The sequence below is a fragment of the Salvelinus alpinus genome, chromosome 2 (genome assembly GCF_045679555.1).
Source record: "Salvelinus alpinus chromosome 2, SLU_Salpinus.1, whole genome shotgun sequence".
In the NCBI taxonomy this organism is placed as follows: domain Eukaryota; kingdom Metazoa; phylum Chordata; class Actinopteri; order Salmoniformes; family Salmonidae; genus Salvelinus; species Salvelinus alpinus.
Window position 1 is genome coordinate 111,416,722 of NC_092087.1, and position 17,806 is coordinate 111,434,527.

The 17,806-nt window shown below is 40.7% G+C and overlaps 1 protein-coding gene across 4 annotated transcripts in view; it reads right to left on the bottom strand.

The window, feature by feature from the left end:
- The window catches only part of LOC139548897 (zinc finger protein 180-like), a 324,124-nt gene extending 309,369 nt beyond the window's left edge, over positions 1–14,755 (bottom strand). For 2 of the 4 annotated variants that reach the window (XR_011669792.1, XR_011669791.1), the window contains exon 1: positions 14,154–14,755. Coding sequence is in view for 2 of the 4 variants with exons in the window: in XM_071358844.1 (XP_071214945.1) it covers positions 5,617–6,131; positions 14,154–14,433 (795 nt within the window). In the remaining 2 variants the exon portion in view is untranslated. Of the gene's footprint in view, positions 1–5,243; positions 6,132–14,153 lie in introns of those variants that run through there. The other 2 variants (XM_071358844.1, XM_071358869.1) reach the window with 2 other exon arrangements.
- Positions 14,756–17,806: the final 3,051 nt, after the last annotated feature.

The window sequence follows — 17,806 nt, forward strand, 5'->3', positions numbered from 1 at the left end:
TTTAGCATAAAACCCACATGGAAAACTGAGATTTGGCAAATAACATATAAAGAGAGGCTTACTTTTTATTTTTATTTATTTAACCTTTATTTAACCAGGTAGGCAAATTGAGAACACGTTCTCATTTACAATTGCGACCTGGCCAAGATAAAGCAAAGCAGTTCGACACATACAACAACACATAGTTACACATGGAGTAAAACAAACATATAGTCAATAATACAGTGAAAAAAAAAAAAAAATAAGTCTATATACAATGTGAGCAAGTGAGGTGAGATAAGGGAGGTGAAGGCAAACAAATATATGTATAAATAAATAAAAATATAAAAGGCCATGGAGGCGAAGTGAGTACAACACAGCAAGTAAAATAAAAACTAAAAATAAAATAAAATAAAAATAAAAAAAATAAAAAATAAAAATAAAACAATGGAATGGTTGGTTTGCAGTGGAAGAAAGTGCAAAGAAGAGACAGAAATAATGGGTGCAAAGGAGCAAAATAAATAAATAAATAAATACAGTAGGTAAAGAGGTAGTTGTTTGGGCTAAATTGTAGATGGGTTATGTACAGGTGCAGTAATCTATGAGCTGCTCTGACAGCTGGTGCTTAAAGCTAGTGAGGGAGATAGGTGTTTCCAGTTTCAGAGATTTTTGTAGTTCGTTCCAGTCATTGGCAGCAGAGAACTGGAAGGAGAGGCGTCCAAAGGAAGAATTGGTTTTGGGGGTGACTAGAGAGATATACCTGCTGGAGCGCGTGCTACAGGTAGGTGCTGCTATGGTGACCAGCGAGCTGAGATAAGGGGGGACTTTACCTAGCAGGGTCTTGTAGATGACCTGGAACCAGTGGGTTTGGCGACGAGTATGAAGCGAGGGCCAGCCAACGAGAGTGTACAGGTCGCAGTGGTGGGTAGTATATGGGGCTTTGGTGACAAAACGGATGGCACTGTGATAGACTGCATCCAATTTATTGAGTAGGGTTTTGGAGGCTATTTTGTAAATGACATCACCGAAGTCGAGGATTGGTAGGATGGTCAGTTTTACAAGGGTATGTTTGGCAGCATGAGTAAAGGATGCTTTGTTGCGGAATAGGAAGCCAATTCTAGATTTGACTTTGGATTGGAGATGATTGATGTGAGTCTGGAAGGAGAGTTTACAGTCTAACCAGACACCTAGGTATTTGTAGGTGTTCACATATTCTAAGTCAGAGCCGTCCAAAGTAGTGATGTTGGACAGGCGGGCAGGAGCAGGCAGTGATCGGTTGAAGAGCATGCATTTGGTTTTACTTGTATTTAAGAGCAGTTGGAGGCCACGGAAGGAGAGTTGTATGGCATTGAAGCTCGCCTGGAGGGTTGTTAACACAGTGTCAAAAGAAGGGCCAGAAGTATACAGAATAGTGTCGTCTGCGTAGAGGTGGATCAGAGAATCACCAGCAGCAAGAGCGACATCATTGATGTAAACAGAGAAGAGAGTCGGTCCAAGAATTGAACCCTGTGGCACCCCCATAGAGACTGCCAGAGGCCCGGACAACAGACCCTCCGATTTGACACACTGAACTCGATCAGAGAAGTAGTTGGTGAACCAGGCGAGGCAATCATTAGAGAAACCAAGGCTGTCGAGTCTGCCAATGAGGATGTGGTGATTGACAGAGTCAAAGGCCTTGGCCAGGTCAATGAATACGGCTGCACAGTATTGTTTCCTATCGATGGCGGTTACGATATCGTTTATGACCTTGAGCGTGGCTGAGGTGCACCCATGACCAGCTCTGAAACCAGATTGCATTGCGGAGAAGGTGTGGTGGGATTCGAAATGGTCGGTAATCTGTTTGTTGACTATACACTTGACACCAAACCAACAACAGTAGTTCCTAAAACATAAATTGCTAATGTATGATTTAAAAGGTGGATTTTATGATGTAATGTCAACTTTATACATTTCTATCCCGGGACTATTCAATTTTGAACTCACCCACAGAGCAATTCTCCATAAATCTGCTGTGGATTACCCAGAATCCCGAAATAAATTAATACATATGTGATATTTCAAAAACATAACTGGTTGTGTTTATAGGGAACCAGATCGTGAACACAACTAAGTTACTAAGTCTTTAACCACACTGTATTGTTACACTGGTGAGTAAAAACTCATGCTTCCTACACTAACTTTTTGTCTGAACATTATAATATATATTTTACGTCACACTAGCGTCATTGTCTTAAAGTCGCACATCTCCATCGCAGTCAGAGGTTCAGACTGAGCGTTACCCACTCCAGTCAGCAGATATCGGTGTGCGATTATAAGGCAATGCTGTTAGTGTGACGTATAATCTAGTGGACGGAACGCAATGCTGTTAGTGTGACGTATAATCTAGTGGACGGAACGCTTCTTTCAGCAGCAGCAACAGTTATTCAGCCACCTCGGTAGCTTGCTCGACAAAATAGACGAACCAATAAAGCTCTGAAGACGCTTTAGTGTAGATTAGCCACTGTGTTTTAAACCCACTTCTGTCGTCTAGTTAGTTAGTTATCCTATTTCATTTCATATTTACGGTGTTGTTGTTATTATTCAGCTGGCGGGCTGGTTAAGTTAGCATTAGCCTAGCTAGCTAACATCTCCGACCATGAGTTCACTAAATTACTCTCCTCCTGCTGAAGAAGAGACGGTCTGCTGGACGGAGAAAGAAGCTCTCGTCAAAGAGGAGGAGGAAGAGAAGGATGTTACAATACAAAAACAAGTAGAGGGTGAGGCTGTTACAGGGAAAGAAGAAGAGGAAGACTCGTTCAGAGTGAAAGAGGAGGAGGGTGTTACAGTAAAAGATGAGGAGGATTCAGTTTTTGAAATGAAAGCGGAGGGGGAGATTACGGTCACATCGGAAGAGGAAGAAGAGGAGGAAACTGGATATCTGGGCCCGATTTCCCAAACGCAATTTAAGGCATCCAGTGGTTCTAAAGATGAACTTAGCCATAAGATGGTTTTGAGAAACCGGGCCGTGGATACCACTGGTAAGTACTGTCTTAAAAACAGAGGTACAAACTCTGCAGTTGTTGAACTGATGTTTGGTGTTAAAGGGGAAATCGACAATTGCTACATCCATATTTTGACTTTTAAATTATTTATTTATAGCCATTGATTCTTGAAGAATATAACAAATGCCTCATGAGCTTAGTTCAACTGTTGTACCCCATCAGATCCCAAAATAAGCTTTTTTTTACTCCAATGTTTAGAAACAATGTAAATCAACAGCCTCAACATGGTTAAAACTATAATGTTGACGTCATGGATGGTCAGTCCTTGCATCCATAGTCTGTCTGAATTTGAGACTAGTTACTAGTTACATTTCTCCAACCCCATCATCTTATTACCAAAACAGTGGTGGAATTACAGCTTTGTTATTGGTTGAACTGCAGATTGGTTGATTGATGTGTGGCTTTTTTAAAGGGACAACCTAGTATTTAAACAGCAACAAAATGGCTGCCAAGAGACTTGGTTTGGTAAACAGCTGAGAGATGGGGCTGGAGAAATGTAACCACTCTCAAATTCATAGAGAAAGCTATTGTAGCAACCGTAACCCAACACCTAGGGACCTAGTCAAGAATTTCAGACATCTTGGCATAACAGTTATTAGGTGTTGGCTTGACAGTCGCTGGACCCAGGTTTGAGTTCAGCTCAGGGCTACCCCTCGAATTCACTACACTATGAATACAAGGACTGGCCATGCATGATGTCATAATGATAGTTTAACCAGGTTTCTAGGATATATAGTATATTATAGAATTCATCCATGATGTCATAATGATAGTGTAACCAGGTTTCTAGGCTATATAGTATATTCTAGAATTCATCCATGATGTCATAATGATAGTTTAACCAGGTTTCTAGGCTATATAGTATATTCTAGAATTCATCCATGATGTCATAATGATAGTTTAACCAGGTTTCTAGGCTATATAGTATATTCTAGAATTCATCCATGATGTCATAATGATAGTTTAACCAGGTTTCTAGGATATATAGTATATTCTAGAATTGCCAGTGAAGATTTCCTGTGGAGGCAAATTATTAGAGCTGTTGATAAGTCATTGTATAATATTCAGCCAATTTTTTTTCATGCCTTTACATTAAAGGCAAGACATACCTAGATGCAATTACATTCATGAATTGGTTTGAAACCTTTGTTTTACACCCTTCTCAAAGTTGGTGCCTTGACGGATTTGTAAAAAATGGTTTGTCAGGAAACACTATTTACTTATTTATTTAAATGTAAACCTTTATTTAACTAGGCAAGTCGGTTAAGAACAAATTCTTATTTACAATGACTGCCTACACCGGACGGTGCTGGGCCAATTGTGCGCCGCCCTATGGAACTCCCAATCACAGCCGGTTGTGATACAGCCTGGATTTGATCCAGTGGCGCCTCAAGCGCTGAGATGCAGTGTCCGCTGTGCCTCTCGGGAGCCCCAAAATCATGTTCTAATGCTGTCCCCAACTAAAATACATCTTGGTCAACCAAGAGTCATCTGTTCTTTCTACCAAGCGCCCCATGTGTTTATATAAAATCTGTATGTACTGAACTTGTCTGATGCTCTAAGCATGCTGTTTGATTAAATAAATAAGACACACAAATGACTAGAGTGAGCCAGTCGTCAACACAACCCGACCAGAGGGAGCCAGTCGTCAACATAACCTGACCAGCGGGAGCCGGTCGTCAACACAACCTGACCAGCGGGAGCCGGTCGTCAACACAACCCGACCAGAGGGAGCCGGTCGTCAACACAACCCGACCAGAGGGAGCCGGTCGTCAACACAACCCGACCAGAGGGAGCCGGTCGTCAACACAACCCGACCAGAGGGAGCCGGTCGTCAACACAACCCGACCAGAGGGAGCCGGTCGTCAACACAACCCGACCAGAGGGAGCCGGTCGTCAACACAACCCGACCAGAGGGAGCCGGTCGTCAACACCACCCGACCAGAGGGAGCCGGTCGTCAACACCACCCGACCAGAGGGAGCCGGTCGTCAACACCACCCGACCAGAGGGAGCCGGTCGTCAACACCACCCGACCAGAGGGAGCCGGTCGTCAACACCACCCGACCAGAGGGAGCCCCCCTCCCCCCTCTGCTGTGTGATTTCTACCAATCTGTGTGCCAGTTATGATTTTCATATGCACATATTCGTGGAACAGTTTCATTTAATTTATAATAGTATCTCAAAATTATTGTCTGTGATTAATCTACATTCTATCTAAATCTAAATGAAAATGATACAAATCTAAGAGTAACTTTTATTGCCATTGCCAACTATGTAAAAAAAAATAGCCTACATAAAGACAACAATAGAAAATATTGGGAAACAGATCGCTACATTCTGAAGTGTTGCATTTTGATTCAAATGGTTCACCAACATGTTAAGTGTAACACAGCTCTTTTTGTGTTAGTCACTTTTTTGTTAAATCACATAAATAGTACTCTTTCAAGAGCCTGGATTTTTCCTAAGGCTGAAATCAATTGAATGGGGCAAACGTTTAGGGTTCTATATTGTGTAATTCCTTAAAATACTCCTTCTACATTGTTAAAAACATTCTACATTGTGACATTAATTCATTGATATCATGAAACAACTGCTTCATGTATTTTCTGATGTTTGATCAGATGTCTTTCTCTTGTCACATTGATCACAGGTATGAGCTTTCTCTCCTGTGTGTGTTCTCTGGTGTGATACCAGATTGGCAGAATGACCAAAACTCTTCCCACATTGACCACAGCTATAAGGTTTCTCTCCTGTGTGTGTTCTCTGGTTCACTGTCAGATCTCCAGCTTGACGAAAACTCTTCCCACATTGATCACAGCTATAAGGTTTCTCTCCTGTGTGTGTTCTCTGGTGTCGAGTCAGATGGCAAGATTGACCAAAACTCTTCCCACATTGACCACAGCTATAAGATTTCTCTCCTGTGTGTATTCTCTGGTGTTGAGTCAGATGGCAAGATCGACCAAAACTCTTCCCACATTGATCACAGCTATAAGGTTTCTCTCCTGTGTGTGTTCTCTGATGAATTTTAATGCCTGATGAGGTGAATCTCTTCCCACAGTCAGAGCGGCAGTGAGGCTCCCCAGATGATCCACAATAGTGAAGTATCTCTCCTGTGTGAACAACAAAGTCAGACAGATGATTAAAGGCCCACAACAGCGGAAATCCACTGTAAAAGGTAATGCTTTAAAAAAAAAAAAAAGCCTAAAAATAAAGGAGAGCTGTTAAAGTTATTTGGTCTTAAAATGAGCAACAAGTTATATTTTTTCTTGTTTTCACATTAGTAGTAACATCAATGATTGTAGGCTAGAAATAAGTTATTCATGTTGTTGAAACTCTAAGCAGTGTGCCAGATGACTTTTGGTCTCCAATATAGGCCCCTTTCTGTGTTTAATAAAATTGCGGCACGAGGGCAAAGCACATACAATTTGATTGTAGAAACTCCTCCCTGCTAATGAGGAAACCGATAGTTATGGATGTAGTATATCTGGTAATGAGGAAACCACTAGTTATGGATGTAGTATATCTGGTAATGAGGACACCACTAGTTATGGATGTAGTATATCTGGTAATGAGGAAACCACTAGTTATGGATGTAGTATATCTGGTAATGAGGAAACCACTAGTTATGGATGTAGTATATCTGCTAATGAGGAAACCGATAGTTATGGATGTAGTATATCTGGTAATGAGGAAACCACTAGTTATGGATGTAGTATATCTGGTAATGAGGAAACCACTAGTTATGGATGTAGTATATCTGGTAATGAGGAAACCACTAGTTATGGATGTTGTATATCTGGTAATGAGGAAACCACTAGTTATGGATGTAGTATATCTGCTAATGAGGAAACCACTAGTTATGGATGTAGTATATCTGCCTGGAGCAAAAATGGTGAGCAAAGATTTTTGTTTTTCACAATGTATTCTGAATGTGAATGGGGGAAAACTCAGGGGAGTAACCTCTATTTCCAGGTTGCTTATGAGTACATTTCACACTACTTTGGATTATAATTGTAAGGCTCGTTTGAATGTCCTGCTTAATATAATGTTTGTGTCATCATCGCAAATCAACCGCTTTGTATTTAAAAAACACTTCAACCAGTAAAATGCTCTTTGTCTTGTCCATCAACCTGACAATGAGGGTTTGTACACGGTTTGCCAAATTGGCTCATAACTAACAACAAATATACCTGTAATGAACGAAGAAGCACTTTGGTTGTTGTTGCATGACATACATAGTGTACTCTAGGACCCATAACAACAACATAGACCTACTGTAGGACCCATAACATTACCTAACAACAACATAGACCTACTGTAGGACCCATAACAATAACATAGACCTACTGTAGGACCCATAACTTCACCTAACAACAACATAGACCTACTGTAGCACCCATAACTTTACCTAACAACAACATAGACCCACTGTAGGACCCATAACTTCACCTAACAATAACATAGACCTACTGTAGGACCCATAACTTCACCTAATAACAGACATACTGTAGGACCCAAAACAATAACAGACCTACTGTAGAACCCATAACTTCACCTAACATAGACCTTCTGTATGACCCATAAGTTCACCTAACAACAACATAGACCTACTGTAGGACCCATAAGTTCACCTAACAACAACATAGACCTACTGTAGAACCCATAACTTCACCTAACAATAACAGACCTACTGTAGGACCCATAACTTCACCTAACATAGACCTTCTGTATGACCCATAAGTTCACCTAACATAGACCTACTGTAGGACCCATAACTTCACCAAACAACAAATAAAGGAAAATAGCTCTGTGTGTTGTACAATAGCCTATCCATCAAGGAACAGTTCTCTACACATTATGAGCAAAGTATCTCTGTGTCCAAACAGACTAACGAGACCCTACTGTATATCAAGCAGACAATAACATTATAAACATCAATTTGTTAGGGATCCAACGTGGAGCACGGCATAACTGTCTTTACCAGAGTAATGAATGAAGAAGCACTTTGGTTGTTGTTGCATGTCGTTATGTTTGTCATTTGACTGGCATTCAGAAAATGATTTCCTGGATCAGCTGATGATAGTTGAACATGCGACTAACAAAACAGCTACAGTATTAAAAATGATGTGTAATTATTGAAGAACTGTGTTAATGACAGTATCCATTTAGGTGATGTCAATAAAGTTACGATTATTATTATTATTTTTTATTTATTCCACCTTTATTTAACCAGGTAGGTCAGTTGAGAACAAGTTCTCATTTAGAACTGCACACCTGGCCAAGATAAAGCAAAGCAGTGCGACAAAAAAACAACAGAGTTACACGTGGGATAAACAAAGGTACAGTCAATAACACAATAGAAAAATCTATATACAGTGTGTGCAAATGGAGTACAGAGGCAATAAAGGCAATAAGGCAATAAATAGGCCATATTAACAAAGCAATTACAATTTAGCATTAACACTGGAGTGATAGATGTGCAGATGATAATGTGCAAGTAGAAATACTGGTGTGAGCAAAAAGAGCAAAAAAAGTAAATAAAAACATGGGGATGAGGTAGGCAGTTGGATGATTTCCTGGATCAGCTGATGATCGATGAACATGTGACTAACTAAACAGCTACAGTATTAAGAATTATGTGTAATTATTGAAGAACCACATTAATGACAGTATCCACTTGGGTGTTGTCAATAAAGTTAAGGTGACTCTCGGTTAGAACCATTGAATTTAGCAAACTCTGAAATTATTTAGGATTTCTGCAAACTCAAATGATTTGATTTGGAATTTCTGTGCCCATGAAAACTGTTTTCCCACCGTAATATAAGGAAACTAAATGTTACGTAGGTAGAGTGCATTTCAGAGATCTGAATACAAAAAACGGTCCTAACAGGACAATAACCTAAACCACAAGGCTAAATCGACGCTGGAGGAGCTTACCAAGATGACATTGAATGTTCCTGAGTGGCCTAGTTACAGTTTGGACTTAAATCATCTTGAAAATCTATGGAAAGACTTGAAAATGGCTTTCTAGCAATGATCAACAACCAACTTGACAGAACATGAAGGATTTAAAAAAGAATAATGAATATTCACATGTAGATCAGTCGCCTATTGGACAACATCACGACTTCCCATCAAGCCAACTCCTTGAAGGCCTTACTATGACATCACTCCTTCTAGTTTGCAGTTGTCTAAAAAAACACTATTTTGCTCAAAACATTTTTTTGTTTCCCTTTGGTGTGTTTATACTTTACTGTATTTATATATCACTTTCAACAGGAAACGTTTTTTATTTATTTTTTATCACTGGAGGAGGTCATGAACAATTCATTAAAAAAATGTTCACCTTTATTTAACCAGTTGAGAACAAGTTATCATTTACAAATGCGACCTGGCCAAGATAAAGCACAGCAGTGCGACAAAAACAACAGAGTTACACTTGGGATAAACAAAAGTACAGTCAATAACACAATAGAAATATCTATATACAGTGTGTGCAAATGGAGTACAGAGGCAATAAAGGCAATAAGGCACTAAATAGGCCATAGTAGCAAAGTAATTACAATTTAACAAATTAACACTGGAGTGATAGATGTGCAGATGATGATGTGCAAGTAGAAATACTGGTGTGAGCAAAAAAAGTAAATAAAAACATGGGGATGAGGTAGGCAGTTGGATGGGCTATTTACAGATGGGCTGTGTACAGCTGCAGCGATCGGTAAGCTGCTCAGATAGCTGATGCTTAAAGTTAGTGAGGGAGATATAAGTCTCCAACTTCAGCGATGTTTTCAATTCGTTCCAGACATTGGCAGCAGAGAACTGGAAGGAAAGGCGGCCAAAGGAGATGTTGGCTTTGTGGATGACCAGTGAGATATACTTCCTGGAGCGCGTCCTATGGGTGGGTGTTGCTATGGTGACCAGTGAGCTGAGTTAAGGCGGCCTAGCAAAGACTTATAGATGACCTGGAGCCAGTGGGTTTGGCGACGAATATGTAGCGAGGGCCAGCCGACGAGAGCATACAGGTCGCAGCGGTGGGTGGTATATGGGGCTTTGGTGACAAAACGGATGACACTGTGATAGACTGCATCCAGTTTACTGAGTAGAGTGTTGGAGGCTATTTTATAGATGACATCACCGAAGTCGAGGATCGGTAGGATGGTCAGTTTTAGGAGGGTATGTTTGGCAGCATAAGTGAAGGATGCTTTGTTGCGAAATAGGAAGCCGATTCTAGATTTAATTTTGGGAGATGCTTAATGTGAGTCTGGAAGGAGAATTTACAGTCTAACCAGACACCTAGGCATTGTAGTTGTCCACGTATTCTAAGTCAGAGCCGTCCAGAGTAGTGATGCTGGACGGGCGAGCAGGTGCAGGCAGTGATCGGTTGAATAGCATGCATTTAGTTTTACTTGCGTTTAAGAGCAGTTGGAGGCTACGGAAGGAGAGTTGTATGGCATTGAAGCTCGTCTGGAGGTTAATTAACACAGTGTCCAAAGAGGGGCCAGAAGTATACAGAATGGTGTCGTCTGCTTTGAGGTGTATCAGAGAATCACCAGCAACACGAGCAACATCATTGATGTATACAGAGAAGAGAGTCGGCCCGAAGATTGAACCCTATGGCACCTCCATAGAGACTGCCGGAGGTCCGGACAACAGGCCCTCTGATTTGACACACCCACCTGTAGCACGCGCTCCAGCAGGTATATCTCTCTGGTCACCCCCAAAACCAATTCCTCCTTTGGCCGCCTCTCCTTCCAGTTCTCTGCTGCCAATGACTGGAACGACATACAAAAATCTCTGGAACTGGAAACACTTATCTCCCTTACTAGCTTTAAGCACCAGCTGTCAGAGCAGCTCACAGATTACTGCACCTGTACATAGCCCATCTATAATTTAGCCCAAACCTGGTTAAATAAAGGTGAAATAAATAAATAAAATAGATCAGCAACGGTGGCTTGCAAACAGTGGATAGTAAGTAGCCCACCTTTGGAATAACTATGTATAGTTATAACTGTAGTATCCTGTATAACTGTAGTATCCTGTATAACTGTAGTATCCTGTATAACTATGTATAGTTATAACTGTAGTATCCTGTATAACTGTAGTATCCTGTATAACTATGTATAGTTATAACTGTAGTATCCAGTATAACTGTAGTATCCTGTATAACTGTAGTATCCTGTATAACTATGTATAGTTATAACTGTAGTATCCTGTATAACTGTAGTATCCTGTATAACTGTAGTATCCTGTATAGTTATAACTGTAGTATCCTGTATAGGCTGGGAGGAGGTGAAACCACTCAGGCTTATTTGATGTGATTTAATGTTTTGATCATCTAGTTTTCCTTACAAGCATTCAGTCACCAAAGGGGGTTCGGTCATTCCTTTGTTTATATATTTTTGTCTCATTGACAAAAATATTTTGGATTATTTGTTTACAGCATTCCTTTGTCTCGACCCAGTACACAGTAAACGTACCGAGGTTCTAATGTTGCCAAGGAGACACATTTTATTATTTATTTAGTTTGGAGGGTTGGGGGTCTGACATTCAGGCGACACTTTTTTATTTTTTATTTACAGTTTGGAGGGTTGGGGGTCTGACATCCAGGGACACATTTTAGTTCTAATGGTGCCGTTCTGTTATTCTTTTCAGCTTCTTTTTCCAAGCATCTTACATTACTCTGAGACTAGTTATCCTGGGATCTTACATTACTCTGAGACTAGTTATCCTGGGATCTTACATTACTCTGAGACTAGTTATCCTGGGATCTTACATTACTCTGAGACTAGTTATCCTGGGTTCTTACATTACTCTGAGACTAGTTATCCTGGGATCTTACATTACTCTGAGACTAGTTATCCTGGGATCTTACATTACTCTGAGACTAGTTATCCTGGGGAATAGTTTCAATACATTTGCAAAAAACCTAAACCTGTTTTTGCTTTGGCATTATGGGGTATTGTGATGTCATTATGGGGTATTGTGATGTCATTATGGGGTATTGTGAAACATTTTAGAATAAAGGGATGCACCGATATTACATTTTTGGCCAATAGCGATATCTAATATTTTCCTTGCCCCAAAAAACGATACCGATAACCGATATTTTAAATTTTAGAGGCCTTTTAAGTATTCTAGTACAGCATTCTAATAGTTAACACACACACGGATGCAGTGGTCTAAGCCACTGCATCTCAGTGCAAGAGGTGTCACTACAGTCTTGGTTCGAATCCAGGCTGTATCACATCCGGCCGTGATTGGGAGTCCCACAGTAGTTGTCTGTTATTGGTGTAGAGAGGACGACAAAGGAGAGGGATCCCATATGTGGATAGGAAGATACAAATGATCATTATTACTGGAAAAAAATCATTTAAATTCCAGGAATTTTACAACTTTAGCTCTCTAGGTCAAGCCAGTAGGTTACAGTAGGTTGTAACGCTCTAGGTCATGCCAGTAGGCTACAGTAGGTTGTATCTCTCTAGGTCATGCCAGTAGACTACAGTAGGTTGTATATCTCTAGGTCATGCCAGTAGGTTACAGTAGGTTGTATCTCTCTAGGTCATGCCAGTAGGTTACAGTAGGTTGTAACTCTCTAGGTCATGCCAGTAGGTTACAGTAGGTTGTATCTCTCTAGGTCATGCCAGTAGGTTACAGTAGGTTGTAACTCTCTAGGTCATGCCAGTAGGCTACAGTAGGTTGTATCTCTCTAGGTCATACCAGTAGGTTAAAGTAGGTTGTATCTCTCTTGGTCATGCCAGTAGGCTACAGTAGGTTGTATCTCTCTAGTTCATGCCAGTAGGTTACAGTAGGTTGTAACTCTAGGTCATGCCAGTAGGTTACAGTAGGTTGTAACTCTCTAGGTCATGCCAGTAGGCTACAGTAGGTTGTAACTCTCTAGGTCATGCCAGTTGGTTACAGTAGGTTGTAACTCTCTAGGTCATGCCAGTAGGCTACAGTAGGTTGTAACTCTCTAGGTCATGCCAGTAGGCTACAGTAGGTTGTAACTCTTTAGGTCATGCCAGTTGGTTACAGTAGGTTGTAACTCTCTAGGTCATGCCAGTAGGCTACAGTAGGTTGTAACTCTCTAGGTCATGCCAGGAGGTTACAGTAGGTTGTATCTCTCTAGGTCATGCCAGTAGGTTACAGTAGGTTGTAACTCTCTAGGTCATGCCAGTAGGCTACAGTAGGTTGTAACTCTCTAGGTCATGCCAGTAGGCTACAGTAGGTTGTAACTCTCTAGGTCATGCCAGTTGGTTACAGTATGTTGTAACTCTCTAGGTCATGCCAGTAGGCTACAGTAGGTTGTAACTCTCTAGGTCATGCCAGTAGGTTACAGTAGGTTGTATTTCTCCAGGTCAAGCCAGTAGGTTACAGTAGGTTGTATCCAAGTGGAAACAATTATCAACCCAATGTGGAAAGTGTCGAATTTGGTCAACAACAAAATGAATGGCTTATTTGCTACGTGAGGTTTACTTGATCCAACAGAAGTTTCGTAATGCTTAAGTTGTTATGTGGACACGTGACATACCGACAACTTTGATAAAAACACTTTAGGAGTTGTCTCCAGATCGCTATGCATATTCATGCTAATAGCTTAGCATCTCTCTCCATTGAATACAGGCGGTGCATATTCATGCTAGTAGCTTAGCATCTCTCTTCATTGAATACAGGCGGTTGACGACACCAACCCTCATAGAATATAAACAATAGATTACAATAATAAGATGAATCCACCAATCCAAAGAAAGGATAGGCGGGAGCTAGACAACCCGCAGTGCCGCTTTGTGGGCAACTACTCCCCTTGTGAGGGCAGAGAGAGACATCTTGTCAGTATATCCATAATCTTTGTTGTAGCCAACCCAACTCTCGCATGGCACTATTGGGGGGCACGGTGTGTAGTAAAACATCACTACATGCCGTGCCCCCCAGTCTGCGGTCAGCAGAAAGACCCTTCTCAAATATATATGTTAAGTCACTTTTTGGAAACGGAACGGAGAAAACAAGGGGTAGCTTGCTCTCTAGTCGTCTGATTCTAGACATATCAGTCATCATCCTGGGCCCTCCGTTGAAGAGGTATTGACGAGCCAACTCCGAATATCCAAAGTTAAAAACAAATTTAAGACGGTACTTACTGGTGTTACTCAGATCTCCTATCTCCTCCTCTTCATCTTTCAATGTGACAGTAATCTCTCCTTCCTTCTTCACTCCAAAAACTGCATCCTCTTCTTCTTTCACTGAAACGTCTTTCTCTTCTTCTTTCACTGTAACAGCCTCACCCTCTACTTCTATTTTTACTGTGACATCCTCTTCTTCCTTCTCCTCTTTCACGACAATGTTCAGCCCCAGAGCTTCTTTCTCCGTCCAGCAGACCCCCTCTTCTTTAACAAGAGGGGAGTAGTTTAGGGAGCTCATGTTCAGGGATGTTAGCTAGCTAGCTATCATTAGCGACTAGGCTAGTGCTAATTTAACCAGCAAGCTACTATAGCTGACTAATACAAAATAACGTAATATTCAATGATATTAGATACGACAAAAGTGTGTCTAAAACACAGCAGGTAATATACACCGAAAGAGTATAAATAGCTTGAATCTTTCGGCTATGTTGGCTAGCAAGCTACCGAGGTGGTTGACGAGCTGTTTATGAAGAACCGTCCACTAGATTATACGTCACGCTGGCAGCGTCGCCTGAAAGACGCACATCGCCGTCTGCTGACTGGAGGGGAAACGCAGTTGAGGATCATATTTTATTTTCAGACAAAGATTATTTTAAATGGATTTAATTAAATAATACCATTATATTGAGACATACAAAGACAGGAATGTGTTGATTGATTAGTGCGAATATTATTTTTTTTACCATATAGCATATTTAAGGCAGTTTCATTAAGTTATACTACATCTACATTAGCAGCTAGCTACTGTAGGTCCATACTGCTCCTACACGGTTACATTACATCATGTAGATGTATATAATGAACAGACTAGGTCTATACTGCTACTACATGGTGTAACAATACATCATGTAGATGTATATAACGAACAGACTAGGTCTATACTGCTCCTACATGGTGTAACATTACATCATGTAGATGTATATAATGAACAGACTAGGTCTATACTGCTCCTACACGGTGTAACAATACATCATATAGATGTATATAATGAACAGACTAGGTCTATACTGCTCCTACATGGTGTAACAATACATCATATAGATGTATATAATGAACAGACTAGGTCTATACTGCTCCTACATGGTGTAACATTACATCATGTAGATGTATATAATGAACAGACTAGGTCTATACTGCTACTACATGGTGTAACAATACATCATGTAGATGTATATAATGAACAGACTAAGTCTATACTGCTCCTATATTTTTATGTATTATTATGTGTTATTTATTTCTCCTTTATTTAACCAGGTCGGCCAGTTGAGAACAAGTTCTCATTTACAACTGCGACCTGGCCAAGATAAAGCAAAGCAGTTCGACAAAAACAACAACACAGAGTTACACATAAACAAATATTCAGTCAACAACCCAATAGAAAATGTAATTTCTTTTTCTGTTTTGGAATATTGTGAAACACTATCATTCCACTATTAATGCAGATATTATGGACATTTTATTTAAAACACGTAATTACATTTTAATTGTATCTCCTTTAATTCAGACCCAAAATGTATTTGCTATAATGTGTGCCATTGCCTGGCTATTAAAAGGGACCTGTGAGTATTTGAGCCTCAGAAATGTTTGGTCACATGGAATCAAGTGGTCACTAGATGTCTACGGTATCAAATAGATTGATAGTTGGTGGTGTTGGGAGTGTCCAGTGTGTTGATTTAACGGTAATAATGTCAAAATTCCACTTTTAACAACCATCAGAATTGGTTAAAAAAAGGTTATGCCTGAGTGGCACAGCGATCTAAGGTACTAGATCACAGTGTTAGAGGTGTCACTATAGACCCGAGTGGTACAGCAGTCTAAGGTACTAGATCACAGTGTTAGAGGCGTCACTATAGACCCGAGTGGTGCAGCAGTCTAAGGTACTGTATCACAGTGTTAGAGGTGTCACTATAGACCCGAGTGGTGCAGCAGTCTAAGGTACTGGATCACAGTGTTAGAGGTGTCACTATAGACCCGAGTGGTGCAGCAGTCTAAGGTACTGTATCACAGTGTTAGAGGTGTCACTATAGACCCGAGTGGCACAGCGATCTAAGGAACTGGATCACAGTGTTAGAGGCGTCACTATAGACCCGAGTGGTGCAGCGGTCTAAGGTACTGCATGGCAGTGCTAGAGGCGTCACTAGAGGCGTCACCCGGGTTCGATCCCGGGCTGTACCACAACCTGCCGTGATCGGGAGTTCCATAGGGCGGCACACAATTGGCCAAGCGTCGCCCGGTGTTTCCTCCTACACATTGGTGCAGCTGGCTTCCGGGTTAAGTGGGAGGGTGTTAAGAAGCGCGGTTTGACGGGTCATGTTTCAGAGGACGCATGACTCGACCTTCGCCTCCTGAGCCCATTGGGGAGTTGCAGCGATGAGACAAGATCCACATTGGGGAGTTGCAGCGATGAGACAAGATCCACATTGGGGAGTTGCAGCGATGAGACAAGATCCACATTGGGGAGTTGCAGCGATGAGACAAGATCCACATTGGGGAGTTGCAGCGATGAGACAAGATCCACATTGGGGAGTTGCAGCGATGAGACAAGATCCACATTGGGGAGTTGCAGCGATGAGACAAGATCCACATTGGGGAGTTGCAGCGATGAGACAAGATCCACATTGGGGAGTTGCAGCGATGAGACAAGATCCACATTGGGGAGTTGCAGCGATGAGACAAGATCCACATTGGGGAGTTGCAGCGATGAGACAAGATCCACATTGGGGAGTTGCAGCGATGAGACAAGATCCACATTGGGGAGAAAAAACGGGGGTAAAATTATTATTATTATTTTTTTAAATGACAACAAACAAAGGTTGCATCCCAACGTGGCAATAAACAGTAGGCAAAGTGACCAGGACAAAATGAACTCAAACGTTTTACCATTGGAACACTTGATGTAATGATGTAATAATGGACAGAATGAACTCAAACGTTTTACCATTGGAACACTTGATGTAATGATGTAATAATGGACAGAATGAACTCAAACGTTTTACCATTGGAACACTTGATGTAATGATGTAATAATGGACAAAATGAACTCAAACGTTTTACCATTGGAACACTTGATGTAATGATGTAATAATGGACAAAATGAATTCAAACGTTTTACCATTTTACCCACCATTTGCAACAACGTCAATGAGCACCATCACTGTCTTTCCTTCGTGGATCTCCTGCATGTTTACATATCTGGCATTACTCATCTCATATGTATATACTGTATTCTATTCTACTGTATCTTAGTCTATGTATTACTCATCTCATATGTATATACTGTATTCTATCCTATTCTATTGTATCTTAGTCTATGTATTACTCATCTCATATGTATATACTGTATTCTATCCTATTCTACTGTATCTTAGTCTATGCATTACTCATCTCATATGTATATACTGTATTCTATCCTATTCTACTGTATCTTAGTCTATGTATTACTCATCTCATATGTATATACTGTATTCTATCCTATTCTACTGTATCTTAGTCTATGTATTACTCATCTCATATGTATATACTGTATTCTATCCTATTCTACTGTATCTGTCTATGCCGCTCTGACATCGCTCGTCCATATATTTATATATTCTTATTCCATTACTTAGATT